Source organism: Capra hircus, chromosome 10 (genome assembly GCF_001704415.2).
Source record: "Capra hircus breed San Clemente chromosome 10, ASM170441v1, whole genome shotgun sequence".
NCBI classification, from domain to species: Eukaryota; Metazoa; Chordata; class Mammalia; order Artiodactyla; family Bovidae; genus Capra; species Capra hircus.
In genome coordinates, this window is record NC_030817.1 from 43,731,716 (window position 1) to 43,751,381 (window position 19,666).

At 38.4% G+C, this 19,666-nt stretch overlaps 1 protein-coding gene across 1 annotated transcript in view; it reads left to right on the forward strand.

The window, feature by feature from the left end:
• AP4E1 (adaptor related protein complex 4 epsilon 1 subunit) overlaps positions 1-19,666 on the forward strand; it is a 68,520-nt gene that overhangs the window by 43,129 nt on the left and 5,725 nt on the right. Inside the window, exons 15-19 of the mRNA XM_018054192.1 lie at positions 2,126-2,240; positions 8,022-8,145; positions 15,214-15,472; positions 17,815-18,372; positions 19,390-19,580. Coding sequence (XP_017909681.1) covers positions 2,126-2,240; positions 8,022-8,145; positions 15,214-15,472; positions 17,815-18,372; positions 19,390-19,580 — 1,247 coding nt within the window. The remainder of the gene's footprint in view (positions 1-2,125; positions 2,241-8,021; positions 8,146-15,213; positions 15,473-17,814; positions 18,373-19,389; positions 19,581-19,666) is intronic.

The following is a 19,666-nucleotide window of genomic DNA, read 5'->3' on the forward strand; positions in this document are numbered from 1 at the left end:
TTCCTTTCTCACTTAATTTTCTCTTTTTCTCCTTTTCTTCTTATTCCTTTTTCATCTCTTTATTTGTTTTCATTTAACCTGTCTATTCTTGTACTTTGTTGAAATTAAGTTAATTTTCCACAGATTTGTGAAGAAACATTTCTAGGTAGAAAGGAATCAGTTCAGTTCAGTTTAGTTGTTCAGTTGTGTCTGACGCTTTGCGACCCCATGAACCGCAGCACGCCAGGCCTCCCTGTCCATCACCAACTCCTGGAGTCTACCCAAACCCATGTCCATTGAGTCGATGATGCCACCCAACCATCTCGTCCTCTGTTGTCCATTTCTCCTCCTGCCCTCAATCTTTCCCAGCATCAGGGTCTTTTCCAATCAGTCAGCTCTTCACATCAGGTGGCCAGAGTATTGGAGTTTCAGCTTCAACATCAGTCCTTCCAATGAACACCCAGGGCTGATCTCCTTGGACTGGTGGATCTCCTTGCAATCCAAGGGACTTTCAAGAGTCTTCTCCAACACCACAGTTCAAAAGCATCAATTCTTCGGCGCTCAGCTTTCTTTATAGTCCAACTCACATCTATACATGACCACTGGAAAAACCGTAGCCTTGACTAGACAGACCTTTGTTGGCAAAGTAATGTCTCTGCTTTTTAATATGCTGTCTAAGTTGGTCGTAACTTTCCTTCCAAGGAGTAAGCATCTTTAAATTTCATGGCTGCAGTCACCATCTGCAGTGATTTTTAAGCCCAGAAAAATAAAGTCAGCCATTGTTTCTACTGTTTCCCCATCTATTTGCCATAAAGTGATGAGACTGGATGCCATGATCTTAGTTTTCTAAATGTTGAGTTTTAAACCAACTTTTTCACTCTCCTCTTTCATTTTCATCAAGAGACTCTTTCGTTCTTTTTCACTTTCTGCCATAAGGGTGGTGTCATCTGCATATCTGAGGTTATTGATATTTTTCCCGGCAGTCTTGATTCCAGCTTGTGCTTCTTCCAGCCCAGCGTTTCTCATGATGTACTCTGCATATAAGTTAAATAAGCAGGGTGACAATATACAGCCTTGATGTACTCCTTTTCCTATTTGGAACCAATCTGTTGTTCCATGTCCAGTTCTGTTGCTGTTGAACTGTTGCCGTTGAAAGGAATAAGATAGTGAAATCAGTGTGGGAGGCTGGATAACAGCCCTCCCCAAGATATTCGCATCTCAATCCCTGGAGCCTGTGCATATGTGTGTGTGTGCTAAGACACTTCAGTTGTGTCTGACTCTGCAACGCCATGGACTGTAGCCCACCAGGCTCCTCTGTCCATGGAATTCTCCAGGCAAGAATTCTGGAGTGGGTTGTCATGCCCTCCTCCAGGGCATCTTCCTGACCCAGGGATCAAACCCGTGTCCCTTACAACTCCATTCTCAGATGGGTTCTTTACCACTAGTGCCGCCTGAGAAGCCCAGAGCCTGTGCATATGTTACTTTATGTGCTAAAAGGGACTTTGTAGGTTTGATTAAGAATTTTGTAATGGGGAGATTAACGTGGATTATCTGAGTAGGCATGATATAATCATGAAGTGTCTTTATAAAAGTGAGGCAAGAGGTCAGAGAGGAGAAGGCAAAGTAACAATAGAAGCAGAGATTGGAGTGATATACCCATAAGCCGAGGAATGCCTCTATAAAGAGACAAGGAACCTGTTCTCTCCTGGAGCCTCCAGAAGGAACTAGCCTTTGCCACCACCTTGTTTTTAGCCCCCAGCAGGAGGAAACTAATGAAGACAGTATAGCGCATAGTGTATATGTCTTCTCCTCTAGTAAGTTACAAGTCTCATGAAGGCAGGTCTTGTGTCTTCCCTTTTCTGAATAATTAGCATCCAGCATGATTCTTTAATATATTGGATGCTCAAAAATGTATTCTGCAGTGCAGTGAATTAATAATAAGTACAAATGACTTATATTGTTAGATTCTTAGAGCTGAGGGATTTGATGTTTTAAAAAGCTAGAGAGTTGAGTAGCAATTTAGAATTGAAGTTCTATTTTTCACTTAAAAATTATTTTTAGGAAATGTGGGCTAAAATTACTTATATGATTGTGCAGTCTACTATGTAGGCTCGGTGTTTTAATTCCTAATTTTTGCTTTACTTAGGTAGATGCTTCCTTATCTTTTCTGGATGGTTTTGTGGCTGAAGAACTAACACAGGGGGCAGCGCCTTACAAACCTCACCACCAACGGCAGGAGGAAAAGCTTTCTCAGGAAAAAGGTAATTTTTCATGAGTTTATAATAAGTTACATTGTAGGGACATCATTTTTTCATGCAGTTGATATCATAGTCATGTAAGTATATAACTGAGAAGATTTATTATCCCGCTTTAAATCTGCTTGTGACTTGTTCACCCTGGCCTTATTTGGGGTAAACAGAAAAAAAAAAAAGAGGGGTTCCAAAAGTCATAGGTTTCATGTACATAAGTGCCTCAGATCTTCCTATAATTTTAAGAACTTGAAGGTAGAATTATCATTTTGGTCACTGTACTAAAGGGCTGACAGATGTTCCTGTGAGCATACCTGCAGAAAAGCTTCAGAAAAAAAATGGTTACTGGTTACTATGGACTAGTGAGTTTCATTTTCATTCTGAACAATTTTGTATATCTAATCAGTGAGTTTAGTAATAGCTAAGAAAGGAAATAATAACTTTATATTTTAAAAATGTAGGATATCAGGGAAAGACTTCTCTCATGATTTTAGTTAAGAGGAGATTATAGAAATATTTGATGGTGGATGGGATATGAATAAAGGGAGACCATTGACATATATATACGAATTCAGAATGTTAATACTAAAAAGTTTAATGCTAAAAGGTCCTTTTTTGTTCTGCTGCTGCTGCTGCTAAGTTACTTCAGTCGTGTCTGACTCTGTGCAACCCCATAGATGGCAGCCCACCAGCCTCCCCTGTCCCTGGGATTTTCCAGGCAAGAACACTGGAGTGGGTTGCCCTTTCCTTCTCCAATGCGTGAAAGTGAAAAGTGAAAGTGAAGTTGCTCAGCCGTGTCCGACTCTTAGCAACCCCGTGGACTGCAGCCTACCAGGCGCCTCCATCCATGGGATTTTCCAGGCAAGAGTAGGGGTGGAGTGGGGTGCCATTGCCTTCTCTTCATTCTTTAATGATTTTTTTGAGTACTTATTAATTCAGACTCTGTGCTAGGCATATAAGTTCAAGTAAATGGATGATCCTACGATAAAACCAAAAAGTATAAACATCTATATAATCGACTTGATGGTATTTTTTTGCAGAAGTAGAAGTATTTTCTCTCTTAAGGTTTCAGTTCAGTTCAGTTGCTCAGTCGTGTCCGACTCTTTGTGACCCCATGAACCACAGTACGCCAGGCCTCCCTATCCATCACCAACTCCTGGAGTCTACCCAAACCCATGTCCATTGAGTTGGTGATGCCATCCAACCATCTCGTTCTCTGTCGTCCCCTTCTCTTCCTGCCCCTAATCCCTCCCAGCATCAGAGTGTTTTCCAGTGAGTCAGCTCTTTGCATCAGGTGGCCAAAGTATTGGAATTTCAGCTTCAACGTCAGTCCTTCCAATGAACACCCAGGACTGATCTCCTTTAGGATGGACTGGTTGGATCTCCTTGCAGTCCAGGGGTCTCTCAAGAGTCTTCTCCAACACCACAGTTCAATAGCATCAATTCTTCAGTGCTCAGCTCTCTTTATAGTTTAATACATTATTTTGTACAGTGATACCTAATGGTGTAGAAAGTTCAATTTTCCGTCAAAGGATAATCAGTTTCCTTCTTATTTAACCCTCATATATTGATAGAATATATAGGGGGGAAATAAAAATTTTAAATTATAATTACCCAACCTCTGACTCTAGTGCATGTCTTATGATATCCAAGGTACAGAGTGAAAAATGCAGAGTTCCAGAGTGGGAGACATGGTCCAGTTGCCATATTTCCTTATTTTCAAATGTTTGGGGGTTATAAGTTGCTCTTTTTTTTTCTGGCGGTGCCTTATGGCATAGGGGATCATAGTTCTTCATTAGGGATTGAATTTGTGCTCCCTGCAGCAGAAGCGCGCAGCCCTAGCCACTGGACCACCAGGAATTCCCCATCAGTTGCTGTTATTACTGTAATTCAAGGCTAGAATAGGGAAGGGGAGGTAGGACAAGGGGCCTAATTTCTGGCACTCCCTGACTTCTTTCTTAAAATAAGTTAAGTGGCTGAGACAAATATAATAGCCCTGAAACTCCTCAAGCTAGTATATTAATTTGCCAAGTAACACTTTTAATCATAGATTCATTGTTATAAATGGAGTTAAACTGTCAAATTAGGCTCTTCCTCTCTCCTTCCAAATCTATTTCTTACAAGTTCCCTAAGGTAGAATTGAAATTTCATGAGCCTAGCCTGTCTGTTCCATCATGGAAAGGGAATCAGTTACAAGACAGGACATAGTAAGTACTTTAGTAAGTACTTGAAGGTAAGTTATAAAATCATGTATCTTAATGATTTGATGGCAATGACAGGAAGTAAAAAGCTGGTGAAAAATAGGTATTTTCAGCCTAAAAAGTTGTTAATTCTGGAATCTTTCAAGTGTCAATTGGTTCTGATACTGATCTTGTTTGAAATTTTTATAAATAATTTATAGTTAAATGTCACTTTTATGAGGGATACAGTACTTCACTCTCTGGGGTAGAAAAATGCCAAGCATGTTAACAACAAATTTCAGGAAAATATTGTAAGATACTAAGAATTGGCAAAAATAGGTGGGATAGTGAGGAACAAACTTACTACCAGTTTATACCCAAGAGAAACATTGAAGAATCAGTGTGGATTATTCTGTTAAAAAAAAAAAGATAATGGCATCCAGTCCTATCACTTCATAGCAAATAGATGGGAAAAAAAGTGGAAGCAGTGATTTTATTTTCTTGAACTCCAGAATCACTGTGGACAGTGACTGCAGCCATGAAATTAAAAGATACTTGCTCCTTGGAAGGAAAGCTATGATAAACCTAGATGACATATTAAAAAGCAGAGATATCACTTTGCCAACAAAGGTCCATGTAGTCAAAGCTATGGTTTTTCCAGTAGTCCTGTACAGATGTAAGCGTTGGACCTTAAAGAAAGCTGAGCACTGAAGAATTGATGGTTTTGAATTGTGCTGGAGAAGACTCTTGAGAGTCCCCTGGACAGCAAGGAGATCAAACCAGTCAATCCTGAAGGAATTCTACCCTGAATATTCATTGGAAGGACTGATGCTGAAGCTCCAATACTTTGACCATCTGGTGTGAAAAGCTGAGTCACTGGAAAAGACTCCGGTGCTGGAAAAGATTGACGATTAAAGGAGAAGGGGGCAGGAGAAGATGGGCTGGTTAGAGAGCATCGCCGACTCAAGAGTTTGAGCAAACTCCAGGAGATAGTGGAGGATAAGGAAGCCTGTGTGCTGCATGCAGTCCGTGGGGTCACAAAGAGTTGGACACCACTTAATAACTGAACAGCAGCAGCAGCAACTCCTGTCTACAAACTTAAGGATTTTTGAAAACCACATCAAGTTGAGACTGTTGGTCTCTCAAAAAATAAAATTAATAAGAGTTGGGGGTAGTCAGAGAAGTATAGCCAAATGATCAAGGTATAAAAGAACTGCAGTACAAGACTAGATAAAGAAGAAATGTGCATATAGTCAAGGCCTCTAAAGTTGTGAAGGATACAAACAAGTTAAATACTGAATTACTTATGCCCAGGATAGTTTATATTTTTATTTCTCACCTGGATTTCTCTTGGTAGCTCCCAACTCCCAAGGACTCTCTCTGCTTCTGGCTCATGCTTTGTCTTCTGTATGAATTGCCCTTCATCTGGTTAACTTCTACATATCCGTTAACTTTCAGATCAGCCATCTTCTGTCTTCTCCTGACTCTCTGTATAGCATTATTCTCTTCCTGCTCCTCAGTTTGCACATATTCATCTAGTTAACTCTCTCCAATTTTTGTCTCTCTAGTCATTTATCTCTGTAAGAATCTTGAGAAATTTTCACTTAGTGAAAATAATGTGGTTTAAATGTTATTCTCAATGTTAAGCCTTTCTCAGCCTTTCTTAGATGACAGTCTTTAATTCTTCTGTATCACAATCAGAATTTTATCTGACTATCCTCCAGATATTGTCCTCTTTCATGTCTAGTCTTTTCTACCTCTAATTTTGAATTCTTTCTGGTCTTTGCTTAAACTTCTTATCTTGATGTGCTCTTTGTCTTAAACTCTTGAAACATTTCTTGAGATCTGTTACTGAAGTGTCATTGCAGAGGCTGGATGGCTGACTGTCACAGATGCTATTTAAAAGAGGCCAATATGGGATAGAAGGTTAAACCAAATGATTTTAAAGCTTAAAATGAGAGGATATTCTAGCTGAAAAGGACCTTAGAATGGCTTAGACAAGTGGTTTCCAAACATGATTAAGAATCAGAATCACAGAGTTCTGAAAAAATGATACAGATTTTTGAGTCTTACTCCTATATCTTTTGTATCTGTGTCTCTGAAAGCCTGGTTGTGGGTATAAAAAGATTTGTAGATTCTGTGAAGTCAGCTTATTCTTGGTTATCTTGGAAACTGCTGATGTTCACTTTACAGACAAAAGAAAGTTCTATTTCACAATCTATTTAACACCCAACCTACATCAAGAACTGGTTATTACTAATGAGCCCATTATTTTTTTCTACTGAGAAGTAGTTCTCTTCTATATCTTTCATTTAGCTAACAAACAGGCTGATTTATTTAGTAGACTTTAGATTAGGTGGTGTTCCTTTGAAGGAGACAGTGTGTAATATGAACCAGTTCTGGAACCAGAGTATCTGATGTTGTCTGCCTCTTCCATTTCTTGTCTTGGTACTCTTGGGTGTCTTCATTGTAGGCTCTTGACTACAGTTTCCTCATTTGTAAAAGAGGATAATAATTGCAGAAGTTTACATTTTATTTTCTGAGATACTTTTTATTATTTAAGAAAGTCTTTAATGGCAAACCACTGTGGTATTCTTGCCTGGAAAATCCGATGGATGGAGGAGCTTGGCAGTCTACAGACCATGGATCGCAGAGTCAGACACAACTGAGCAACTTCACTTTGTATTGTAAATAGTCAATCCAAAGAGATAATGTGCCATTTAGAATTAAATTTAGTTAAATACCATATTAGAAAACGGGGCCTTATGCAAGGCACAGGGTATTGCTTTTTCCCATTAAAGAAATCTGGAAGTAGGCAGCCTAGTATTGATGATGGCTTTATGAACATAAAAGAGGAAGGAAGAGAGGAAGTTTTTTTTCTTCCAGGAGGATTCCTTCCAGAAGTTGTGCACAAAATGTGCATATAATTTCATTGGTCAGAATTCAGTCACATGATAGAAGAGTCTGGAAATGTTATCTCTTTTCTGGGTGGCTGTTTACCTAGTTAAGAATGGAAGGTTCTAGAACTTATAAAGAAGAGGAGAGTGGATATCAATATGTGCTCTACCACAATCACAATATGAATTTTGTGGCTCTGGATGAATCATTTGGGTATACAGACTCAAAGAAATCTGAACCTGGGTAAACCTTGTTCTTTGTCAGTAAGGGAGATTTTACATTGAGGGTCCCATCAGACCAGTTGGTACAGGAATGTGCCTAAGAGCATTTTGTGAAACAAAAACACAGTGAGATCTTCATTCATAGTTCATTAAACATTTTTGCATGAGAAGAGCAACTTTTCAGTAGACCTGACTTATCAGTTGTGTTTCCTGGTTGAATTTTTTTTTGCTTTGAAGGGAGGTAAAAAAATGAAAGGCTGTTTGTCTTTGATAAATTAATTATGTGAAAACAGTAGTAGAGATTCAATAAATAATAGCTGCTTTGTTATTATTATTACTATAAATATTTGATTAGATTATTTCCCAAGCCTTTTCCAGTTTAAAAATTGTCACCGAATCCTAGTATTGTTATTTTATTTCAGTATTAAATGGTGCCTTTGATAATTTTTGCTTTGTTTTAAATATGAACCTCTGTTTTTGTTTTAAAATTCTAGTTCTCAATTTTGAACCATATGAACTCTCTTTTTCTTCATCTGGCTTCACTGGACGACAGTCTCCTGCTGGCATTTCTCTTGGTTCAGATGTATCTGGGAATAGTACAGAGACTGGACTAAAAGAGTAAGTCCCTTTCTTATTAAAATTGAGAACATGGGCGTGTTTAAATGTCTTTAAATGTTGAAGGATTCCTGAAAGCTAAATTCTGCATGGGTTGTTGTTTCTATTTATTGCTTTCAAAGTACTGATAGTGTACAGCTTGTCATTATACTTTAAGAGAGCTTGCTTCCAAGACAGTATAGAAAGTATACATACTTTGTGTGTGTTATTACTATATATTGTGTATGCACACACACATTTTTAAAGTAGTATATCAGAACTTACATACCCAGGTGAGTATTCAACATATCATTCCACATTCCTCATAATCTACTTCTTAAAACCATCTCATTGGAAATTGGCAAATACATAGATGAACGTAAAATCAGGTGACAGACTTTACTTGAGAAAGCTGTATATTTTGTTCAGAATGCTTTCAGAGCCTCTTTACAGCCACCTTGAAATTTGGTGATATATTTGTCTAAACATCTAAACATGGAACCAGATCTCCATCCTTTTAGGTAATTTTTATTTTTGAAATATGAATAAATTAGAAATTGTGATCAAGTTAATAAAATGAGATAATGTATGCAAAGTGCCTTGTACAACCCAGTACATAATAAGTGATTGATAAATGGTAGCTAATATAATTAATAATTGTCATTGCTGTCAGTATTGTTATTAACTAAAAGCTGAATTTACTACATAAAAGTAGTAGTCAATCTGGATAACTGATCAGTATACCAATGTGACATAAAATAATGAAAATAGCATTCTTGTTTGTGAAGGAGCTTCTTCTAAAAGAATTCAGAAATATTTTGTATAATGGCAGCATTGTTGAAATAAATGATAAAATCTCATATGAACGATGACATTTGAACTGACTCAGTGACCTTATTTTATGTTCATCTTTGTATTTGTCAGCCTTCCGTGAGATGGTTATAAAAAGGATTTATCAGAAGAATGACAGAATATGAGAAACATAGAATGATACGCTGAGTGAAATGGCATACATTCAAAACCTCTTTCCTAGCCATTTTTTCCCGTGCTCTGTTGACACCCTTTTCTTTCCCAGACATTTAATGTCAGCATTACAAGCATGGGGTGCAGATACGGTCCATGAACATATAATGGTGGTGGTGGTGATAGCATTTAAGTACCTTAGACAGGGAATAGAGAGGCAAGGCAAGGAGAAACAGAAACCCAAACCCTCCCAATCCAGGGAGGAAACGTAGTCCCTTTTACTGAACAACAGATGATGGCATCTGCTTTTTTAGTATTGGAACTAGGCTCTGGGGGACTTGACAGGACCTTGTGAATCCATTAGGTGTACATGTACCACACTCAGAGAAAAGACATTTGGCAAAGCTGCTAAGGAGTTATACATATGCCATATTATCATGAAATGCAGTGTGAGGGATGAATTTAAAATTTCTATCTAAAAAGGACCACAGCTCACACATTATTTCAGATTAGGAACCTGTGTGGTAATTGGCAAGGTGCATCAGCTTTAGAGAGGAGATGATGGTTCTTTTTCAGTCTTTGGCAAGCTGAGAATAAAGTGAAGTGAAAGTGAAGTTGCTCAGTTGTGTCCGACTCTTTGCGACCCCATGGACTGTAGCCTACCAGGTTCCACTGTCCATGGGATTTTCCAGGCAAGAATACTGGAGTGGGTTGCCATTTCCTTCTCCATGAGATCTTCCCGACCCAGGGATTGAACCCAGGTCTCCCGCATTGTAGGCAGACGCTTTACCGTCTGAACCAGAATAAAGTATAGCAAGCCAATTTAGAATTTCTTACCTTAAGTCCTATTGTAAAGCAGCACCCTAGCTCGAATGGGAATTTCTGGAGCTCAAAGTATATTCCCAATCTTTGAATGTTGAGTGAGTGAGTGAAAGTCGCTCAGTTGTGTCCAGCTCTTTTTGACCCCATGAACTATATAGTCCATGGAATTCTCCAGGCCAGAATACTGGAGTGGGTAGCCTTTCCCTTCTCCAGGGGATCTTCCTAAACCAAGGATTGAACCCAGGTCTTCCACATTGCAGGCATATTCATTACCAGCTAGCCACCAGGGAAGCCCAAGAATACTCAAGTGGGTAGCCTATTCCTTCTTCTGCGGATCTTTCTGACCCAGGAATCAAACCAGGGTCTCCTGCATTGCAGGCGGATTCTTTACCAGCTGAGGTACCAGGGAAGCCCCTTCTGAAGATTGCTTCATTGGGCTTCACTGGTGGCTCAGATTGTAAAGGATCCAGCTGCAGTGTGAGAGACCTGGATTTGATCCCTGGGTTGAGAAGATCACCTGAAGAAGGCAACAGCTACCCACTCCGGTATTCTTGCCTGGAGAATTCCATGGACAGAGGAGCCTGGCAGGCAGCAGTTTTGAAGATTGTTTGGCCATAATTTACATCTGTGTTTGCATGGCCTGATTAAAAGTAGCACAAAGGTATACCATGTATTATATTAACATTATTATTGTCAAAGTCCAGGCAAAGATGACTCATGTTTAAAATTTTTTTACAATGTTTCATGTCAGAAAGAAGCATATTTTATGTGTGAAATGGCTTTGTGCTGCTCTCATATACTTCCTATTTAGACTTTCTATATGTAATGTGTGATAGTGAAAATTTCTGTGGCTCAGATCATGAACTCCTTATTGCCAAATTCAGACTTAAATTGAAGAAAGTAGGGAAAACCACTAGATCATTCAGGTATGACCTAAATCAAATCCCTTATGATTATATAGTGTAAATGAGAAATAGATTTAAGGGACTTGATCTGATCGATAGAGTGCCTGATGAACTAAGGACAGAGGTTCGTGACATTGTACAGGAGACAGGGATCAAGACCATCCCCATGGAAAAGAAATGCAAAAAAGCAAAATGGCTGTCTGGGGAGGCCTAACAAATAGCTGTGAAAAGAAGAGAGGCGAAAAGCAAAGGAGAAAAGGAAAGATATAAGCATCTGAATGCAGAGTCCCAAAGAATAGCAAGGAGAGATAAGAAAGCCTTCCTCAGTGATCAGTGCAAAGAAATAGAGGAAAACAACAGAATGGGAAAGACTAGATATCTCTTCAAGAAAATTAGAGATACCAAGGGAACATTTCATGCAAAGATGGGCTCGATAAAGGACAGAAATGGTATGGACCTAACAGAAGCAGAAGATATTAAGAAGAGGTGGCAAGAATACACAGAAGAACAGTACAAAAAAGATCTTCACGACCCAGATAATCACGATGGTGTGATCACTCACCTAGAGCCAGACATCTTGGAATGTGAAGTCAAGTGGGCCCTAGGAAGCATCGCTACGAACAAAGCTAGTGGAGGTGAGGGAATTCCAGTTGAGCTGTTTCAAATCCTGAAAGATGATGCTGTGAAAGTGTTGCACTCAATATGTCAGCAAATTTGGAAAACTCAGCAGTGGCCACAGGACTGGAAAAGGTCAGTTTTCATTCCAATCCCAAAGAAAGGCAATGCCAAAGAATGCTCAAACTACCACACGATCGCAGTTATCTCACACGCTAGTAAAGTAATGCTCAAAATTCTCCAAGCCAGGCTTCAGCAATACGTGAACCATGAACTTCCTGATGTTCAAGCTGGTTTTAGAAAACCAAAGATCAAATTGCCAACATCTGCTGGATCATCGAAAATGCAAGAGAGTTCTAGAAAAACATCTATTTCTGCTTTATTGACTATGCCAAAGCCTTTGACTGTGTGGGTCACAATAAACTGTGGAGAATTCTGAAAGAGATGGGAATACCAGACCACCTGACCTTCCTCTTGAGAGATGTGTATCTAGGTCAGGAAGCAACACTTAGAACTGAACATGGAACAACAGACTGATTCCAAATAGGAAAAGGAGTACGTCAAGGCTGTATATTGTCACCCTGCTTATTTAACTTATATGCAGAGTACATCATGAGAAATGCTGGGCTGGAAGAAGCACAAGTTGGAATCAAGACTGCCGGGAAAAATATCAATAATCTTAGATATGCAGATGACACCACCCTTATGGCAGAAAGTGAAGAGGAGCTAAAAAGCCTCTAAATGAAAGTGAAAGAGGAGAGTGAAAAAGTTGGCTTAAAGCTCAACATTCAGAAAATGAAGATCATGGCATCTGGTCCCATCACTTCATGGGAAATAGATGGGGAAACAGTGGAAACAGTGTCAGACTTTATCTTTTTGGGCTCCAAAATCACTGCAGATGGTGATTGCAGCCATGAAATTAAAAGACGCTTACACCTTGGAAGGATAGTTACGACCAACCTAGATAGCATATTAAAAAGCAGAGACATTACTTTGCTAGCAAAGGTCCGTCTAGTCAAGGCTATGGTTTTTCCAATGGTCATGTATGGATGTGAGAATTGGACTGTGAAGAAAGCTGAGTGCAGAAGAATTGATGCTTTTGAACTGTGGTGTTGGAGAAGATTCTTGAGGGTCCCTTGGACTGCAAGGAGATTCAGCCAGTCCATTCTAAAGGAGATCAGCCCTGAGTGTTCTTTGGAAGGAATGATGCTAAAGCTGAAACTCCAATACTTTGGCCACCTTATGTGAAGAGTTGACTCAATGGAAAAGACTCTGATGCTGGGAGGGAATGGGGGCAGGAGGAGAAGGGGATGACAGAGGATGAGATGGCTGGATGGCATCACCGACCGATGGACACGAGTTTGAGTGAACTCTGGGAGTTGGTGACGGACAGGGAGGCCTGGCGTGCTGTGATTCATGGGGTCGCAAAGAGTCAGACACGACTGAGCGACTGAACTGAACTGAACTGATAGACATGTGTGCCTGTTACAGAGGATGAGATAGTTGGATGGCATCAGTGACCCAATGGACATGAGTTTGATCACACTGCAGAAGATAATGAAGCACAGGAAAGCTTAGCATGCTGCAGTTCATGGGGCCATAAAGAGTTGGACACAACTTAGCTACTCAACGACAACAATGCAGGCTCCATCTTCCTTCTCTTTCTCATTTTTGCTGGTTATTGTGAGTTGAATTCACTGGGAAGTGTGTTTGGAGATGGAATTTAATGCAAAATATTGAGGAGAGTCCTTGGCATCATCAACTGTGGAAGGGAGGGAAAAGAAGAGGGTTGGGCAGAAGAAGTCTGCAATCAATGTTGTTGTTGCTAACAACAGTGTCTGCCAACTCCCTTGGAAGCTCTGGAGCTAGAATGGCCCATCAGAGCTGTCCTGAGTTGGGTGAAATGGGTGGCCAGGACTCTATATGTCTGTTCCTTAATTATTGGATGTGGGTGGCCTGGGAAAAGGGCATGTTCTGCAACTCATGTGACTCTGCAACTGAGGCAAATCCCTAAGGGTTCTACACTCCCAGCAGCTGCACCAGTGACTCCTTCATTGAAGGGGGATCTGGATGGGACATCCCAGGATCTACTACACTTACTTTTCTTTTTTTTTATTAAACTAATATTTGAATCATTTGGAGAGTTGCTCTTTTTTTTTTTTTTAAACTATCCCTTAATAATTAAAGGATATATTTTGGTAAACAAGGTTGCAGAAACACTGTCATTCTCCTGAGGAATTCATGAATCCCTTGTTGTTGCTGTTGAGCATCCTAGAGATGCTAGGGTCATTTTAGTGGCTCCCGTGATGACTTTTTTATCTGCTCACACAAGATCAACCAGTTTTCTTCAGAAAGGTTTGATAGATAAATAACAGGATTTTGTTTGTCTTTTAACTTTTAAGAAAACTCTTTGATACCTGAAAGAGAGAAATGAAGGTATTTATAATGGAACATTTAACAATAAAATTTGTTGAATGGACTGATTTCCTGTAGGGCGTTCTTTATTACCATTAGACTTTCTTTTAGACAATTGGTACTTAATAGCATTAGTTTTCCACTCAGTGTGAAGTATAATGATCTTTTTTTGTTTCTGGCGTATTACAGAAAATCAAACTGACCGTGATTCCAACAAATCATGAAGTAGAATAACAATCAGTACAGATATTTCTGAAATCTTATTTTAGAGTCATTTCATGATCTGTCTATCTTGTAGCACAAATTTTAAAAATGCAGTTTTAGATCGTGGCAGAGATACTTACATGAGTCAGTGCCAAGGACACATGGTTCTTAAATGAAAACAATAGAGGCAGTCTTTGGTTGTTTGAGCCTGCACTTATGTATGACATGCAGCTGTAGCTTTTGGGACAACAGTAGATGAGTCTTAATCCTAATCACTGCTTTATTCTTCTTCACTTCAGGTATCAACTCCTAACATTCATGCTTTTTCCAAAAGTATCATTAATACTTTTTTCTTTTATAGATCAAACCTCATTCATTTTTATTAGTGTACATTATAGTAGTTGATGGGGCTTTTCTGGTGGTTCAGTGGTAAAGAATCTGCCTGCCAATGCAGGAATGTGGGTTCAATCTGTGGGTCAGGAAGAACCCTGGAGAAGGAAATGGCAACCACTCCATTGTTCTTACCTGAGAAATCCCTTGGACAGAGGAGCTGGGCGGGCTACAGTCCACCGGGTCTCAAAAGAGCTGGACACGACTTAGTGACTAAACAACAGCAATAATAGGTGAAAATGTAGATTGTGTTCACATTAAGAAAACCTTTTGGATTAAAGGTAAATTTACACATAGGAGTAGATTTGAATGAATTTTTTTTTTTTTTTTGCTTTCCACAGGATTTTATGTAGTGAATTTATAGAGTGTTAATTCCTTCATTAAGTGATTATAGCTATGAAACTATGTCATTTCTGATCTCTAACCCATCAGAAATAAGGATAATTTTGAAAAGTCCATACATTGAAAGGAACTGATTTATAGTATTTCTGTTTTTGGACATCTTACTCAAACAATTAAATGAAAATTAAATGATCTGAAATTTTAAATTAAGCCTTGAGTTCTGTTGCATTAAATATTTTGGCTGGAGGATTGGGGAAGGCTGGCTTTAACTAAAATAAAAACTGCAGATCTCAATTTTATTTCTGGCATATAGAATATAATCTGAAAGCTATTTCTAAAAGATAACAACAAAGATGTGTTTTTTAAAAAATGCCTCGTGAAGGTAACTGTTTAGCAGTTATTTAAACTGACTTGATTTCATTATCAATCTCCTTAGGACAAGTGGCTTGAAGCTGGAAGGTATAAAGAAATTGTGGGGGAAAGAGGGCTATCTTCCCAAAAAGGAAAGCAAAACTGGTGATGAAACAGAAGCTCCGCCAGTTCCTCAGGAGAGTATAATGATGGAGAATGTAGATCAAACTGTAGCAAAAAAGGATCCGTCTCAAGTCCTTATGCAATCTAAAGAGGAGAAAGAAAAGCAGCTGCTGGCATCATCATTGTTTGTTGGGCTAGGATCAGAAAGTACAATCAATTTGGTAAGTAGTCAGTTATATTCCTCTGAGAATCTTATGTCCCCTGTTTTGAACAAAAAAACTGGCTCTACAAAAGCTCATGACTGTTAATCTATACACATTGTGGGAATGGCTCCCGCAGCTCCAGAGCCATCAGTGACATACCTTTTATATTCCTGAAGGAGAAAATCTGACTGGTTCAGCTTTAGTCAGGTGTTCTCTTTAGTCAGTGAAAGGGTCAGAGTCCAGATTAAGTTGCAGATATGACCATGTGTATTATCACCCCCATTGGTGGAAAGGACAGGTCTCACTGGAAAGGGGACTTGATGGAAATTAAAAATGGAAATAGTTCAACAATATTGATGTGTCTATGGAAAAAGTACTTCTTAAAATAGTTATTTTTAATAGTGAAAAATAGGAATCAATTTAGATGTCTTAAGAGAATGGGTACATAAATTATATTAGCACTGAATATGACTTTGTCATTAAAAATGATAAATACTACATTGTAAAATTAAAAAATACTTACATATATCAAGCAAAAAACCCTAGAATATTAATTTTTTATATTGCTTGTAACTGTTAAAAGTGTATTGAGTTTGAAAGGAATTACACAAAAGTGATAATTATATTCAGAAATTTTGATTATGATGATTTACAAAACTTTTTATGATGATATATTATTCTCTTAGTAAAAGAATAAACTGTGGAGTGAAGGACAGGTGCTATTTTTGACTGTGTATTCCATATGTAATTTTCCATTTGGTGGGCAGATGATCCCACCTAGTGCAAAATTATGATTAGAACTATATTTTCTTCAGTTTTATATCACAGTTTTTTTCATCCTTCATCTCCCTTGGTGGAATTTTCCCTCCATCTCTGTCAACACTAGTCAAGTCTCTAGGCTACATTCTTTGCCTGTATCTCTTTCTTTTCCAGAGATTATTTTTGTCAGACTTGATAATCAGAAAAAGTGAATTGAATTCATCCTAAAAGTATTAATAGGTAATTAATGTACCTTAATGTTGTCTCAGCATGTATAGTTCAGCAGCAGAGTCACTGATCTTGAGTCCGTGAGCTGTTCCAGCAGGCTGTGGTGAAGTTTCCATTGAATGATCTGTCACTAATAGGGCAAGTTCTCAGTGGTCAGAGAACATCAGGGTCAGGGTGCTCCAAGGCTTATGAAGCCCTGATTGGTGAGCCTTTTTCCTGGTGTTGAAGGATTTCTACCTTCTCAACAAAGTGCATAGCTTTCAGAGTATTTCTCAGAAGAACATTCAGGGTGATAAATTAATTAGACTTTTCCTTTTTATTTGGTGGGCTCGAAATAAGAAATTTAAGTAGGGTGTTTTTCTGTTTAAGTTAGGTTAAATCCTTTCTGCATTACCCCTCACACTTTTCTTTTTTCTTAGCTGTCACTAGATTAGTTGGAAAAAAAGAGTGTATAAAGAGTGTATTTCCTTGTTTCGGGGGGCCCTGAATTATGTGAGGAACTATGTTATAACTCAGATGGCATCATGCAGAAAGGAGGGAAGCAAATTAGCATGTATTATTTTTTAATAATACATGTAATAATGTTCAGTTGCTCAGTTGTGTCTGACTCTTTGCAACCCCATGGACTATAGCATTCTAGGCCTCTCTGTCCCTTACCATCTCGCAAAGTTTGCCCAAATTTATGTCCATTGCATTGGTGATGCCATCCAGTCATCTCTTTGTGAAGCAAGAGGGCGCTTGAGCCATCACTCTTCTTGCATGAATTCGCAGCCATTTCCTTGGGAGGCTTAGCTCAAGAATAGCAAATTTGCTGTTCCCATCCCCTGAGTCTGTAACATATTTCACTAGTTACTTTCAGAATTCTTTCCTTCTGTGAGTTCTAGTTAGCCAGTGCTAGTTGATTATTAAGGTAAAGTCAGTTTTTCTTCCCTGTTTATTGACTCACAGGTCATAAAAATAGGACTATTATAGATTACTGAACCAAAGTTTGAGCCATCCCTATGTTTAAGGGTATTTTAGCTTCTATAGGACAACTCTGGAAACAAAAAATTGCTAATTTTCTCACTGTTTTTAATTTATGCAATTCTGTACTCTAGCATTCTGAAGTCTAATAAGATTTAGAGTTGTTCATTGTTGACTTCTTGACCTTATTTCTTTTTCTGATTTTATGTGTTTTTAATGAGAAGTAGATTTAGCCTAATAGTTCAGAGTTATGCAGCTGTCAGAATTTTAGGGCTTAACATTTTATCCATCTCTAATAGGTAGAACCTTAGCTAGTTAGTACATTGTTCATTTGAAATGATTTAAAAAAAGTTTGACTCATGACGTAGTAGAGTGGTTTCTTTTTGTATTATTATGTTTTATCTTTGCAGCTTGGAAAAGCAGATACCATTTCTCACAAGTTTAGAAGGAAATCAAAAATCAAAGAAACCAAAAGTGAGGAAACAACCACTGATCAAAATATAATCCGTTCTTCCTTTAGTTCTTCATCAAATGTGACTTATGAAGAAGATTATTGTTTGGATAATTTGCAGGATAGAGGAGACAAAGAATTAAAGAAATTTTCTCTCAGTTCAGAACTTTTGGATTCTGAGTCGCTGACAGAACTGCCCTTGGTTGAGAAAATCTCAAATTGCAGGCTGTCTACACCCTCTTTGTTTGCTGATAACAACATGGAAGTTTTTCACCCTCCTCAAGCCACTCCAGCCTCAGTTGCCAATGAAATCTCTTTAGCTTCTTCTTTGTTGGAAGAAACTACTGAACACATACATTCAGATCTTATGGAGGTCTGTAATAATGAAGCCATATCTGTGTCTTCTTACAAAATTTGGAAAGATGATTGTTTGTTGGTGGTCTGGTCAGTTTTTAATAAGAGTGGTTTGGAACTGAAAAGTGCTAACTTAGAAATTCCTCCTGCAGAAAATTTCAAGGTAAGACAATCAATGGTTTATTATTTATGCCTTAAATGGACAGTGCTTCCTTAGTGTTTCTACTGTTGACTCTTCTGATGGCTTATAAATTTCTCCCACATCCTTTTTTCTTCTTTAGCAAAAACAGTGAAAGGTGTGACAGATTTAAGTGGGACAAATCATTCAAAAGAGACAGGGAACATAATAAAGATTGTATTGGAGAAGACTGAGAAAACTGATCCAGTTTCTTTTATGAGTTAGAATGCACTGAGTGGGATATTACCCGGGCCTGACCTGGCAGAAATTCCTAACAGTAGATGTGTGCATTGTGTTGCTGTGCTATATTTAGTCGCTTCAGTTGTGTCTGACTCTTTGCGACCCTATGGACTGTTGCCTGCCCTTCTCCCCTGTCCCTGGGATTCTCCAGGCAAGAATACTGAAGTGGGTCGCCATGCCCTTCTCCAGGGCATCTTCCTGATCTAGAGATCAAACCCACGTCTCCTGCAGCTCCCTCATTGTAGGTGGATTCTTTACTGCTGAGCCACCAGAGAAGCCCATAGGTATGCATTAGAATCACCTAATTCTAAAAACCTAAAAACACAAACCAAAACCCAATTCAGTTGTCTGAGCTTTACCACCAGAACTTGATTTGAGTAAGGGTAGAGAATGAGAGGGAAAGATAAACCTGTTTTGCTTTTTTTTTTCTTTAAATTCTCCTAGCTTTAAAAACCTGCTGCTAGTTAGTATTGAGAGCCACAGGACTGTTTTGTTTTGTTTTTTTTGGTTGTTAAACCGCATAGACATTTTCATTGTAATGCTGTTTGTTACATAATTCTGACCTATGTGTTATTATTTCTTAATTATCTATGCTAGTGAATTTTTCTCAAGTGAAGTTGTCAGTTATCCTTGTGTTGTGGCTTGTTATTAATATCTCACTATAGTATGCTTTTGTACCACTTCAGTTAAATAGAATATTGGTATTCATTTGAAAGTCTATATTGATACCTTCTTCAGTACTTACTTTACTTTTATTTACAGATCACTGAGCAACCTGGATGCTGTTTGCCCATAATAGAAGCAGAAGGCACCAAAAATTTTCAATACAGTGTACAGATGGAAAAACCTTTTACAGAAGGAAATCTGTCTGGTTTTATAACTTATCAAGTGATGGATACTCACTCTGTTCAGCTTGAATTTTCAGTAAACTTATCACTGTTAGATTTCATTAGGTAAATATTTTTTTGAATATGAATTCAAGTTGTTCATTCATTCAGCAAGTATTTACTAGGCTCTTCTCTGGACAGAGCACTGTACT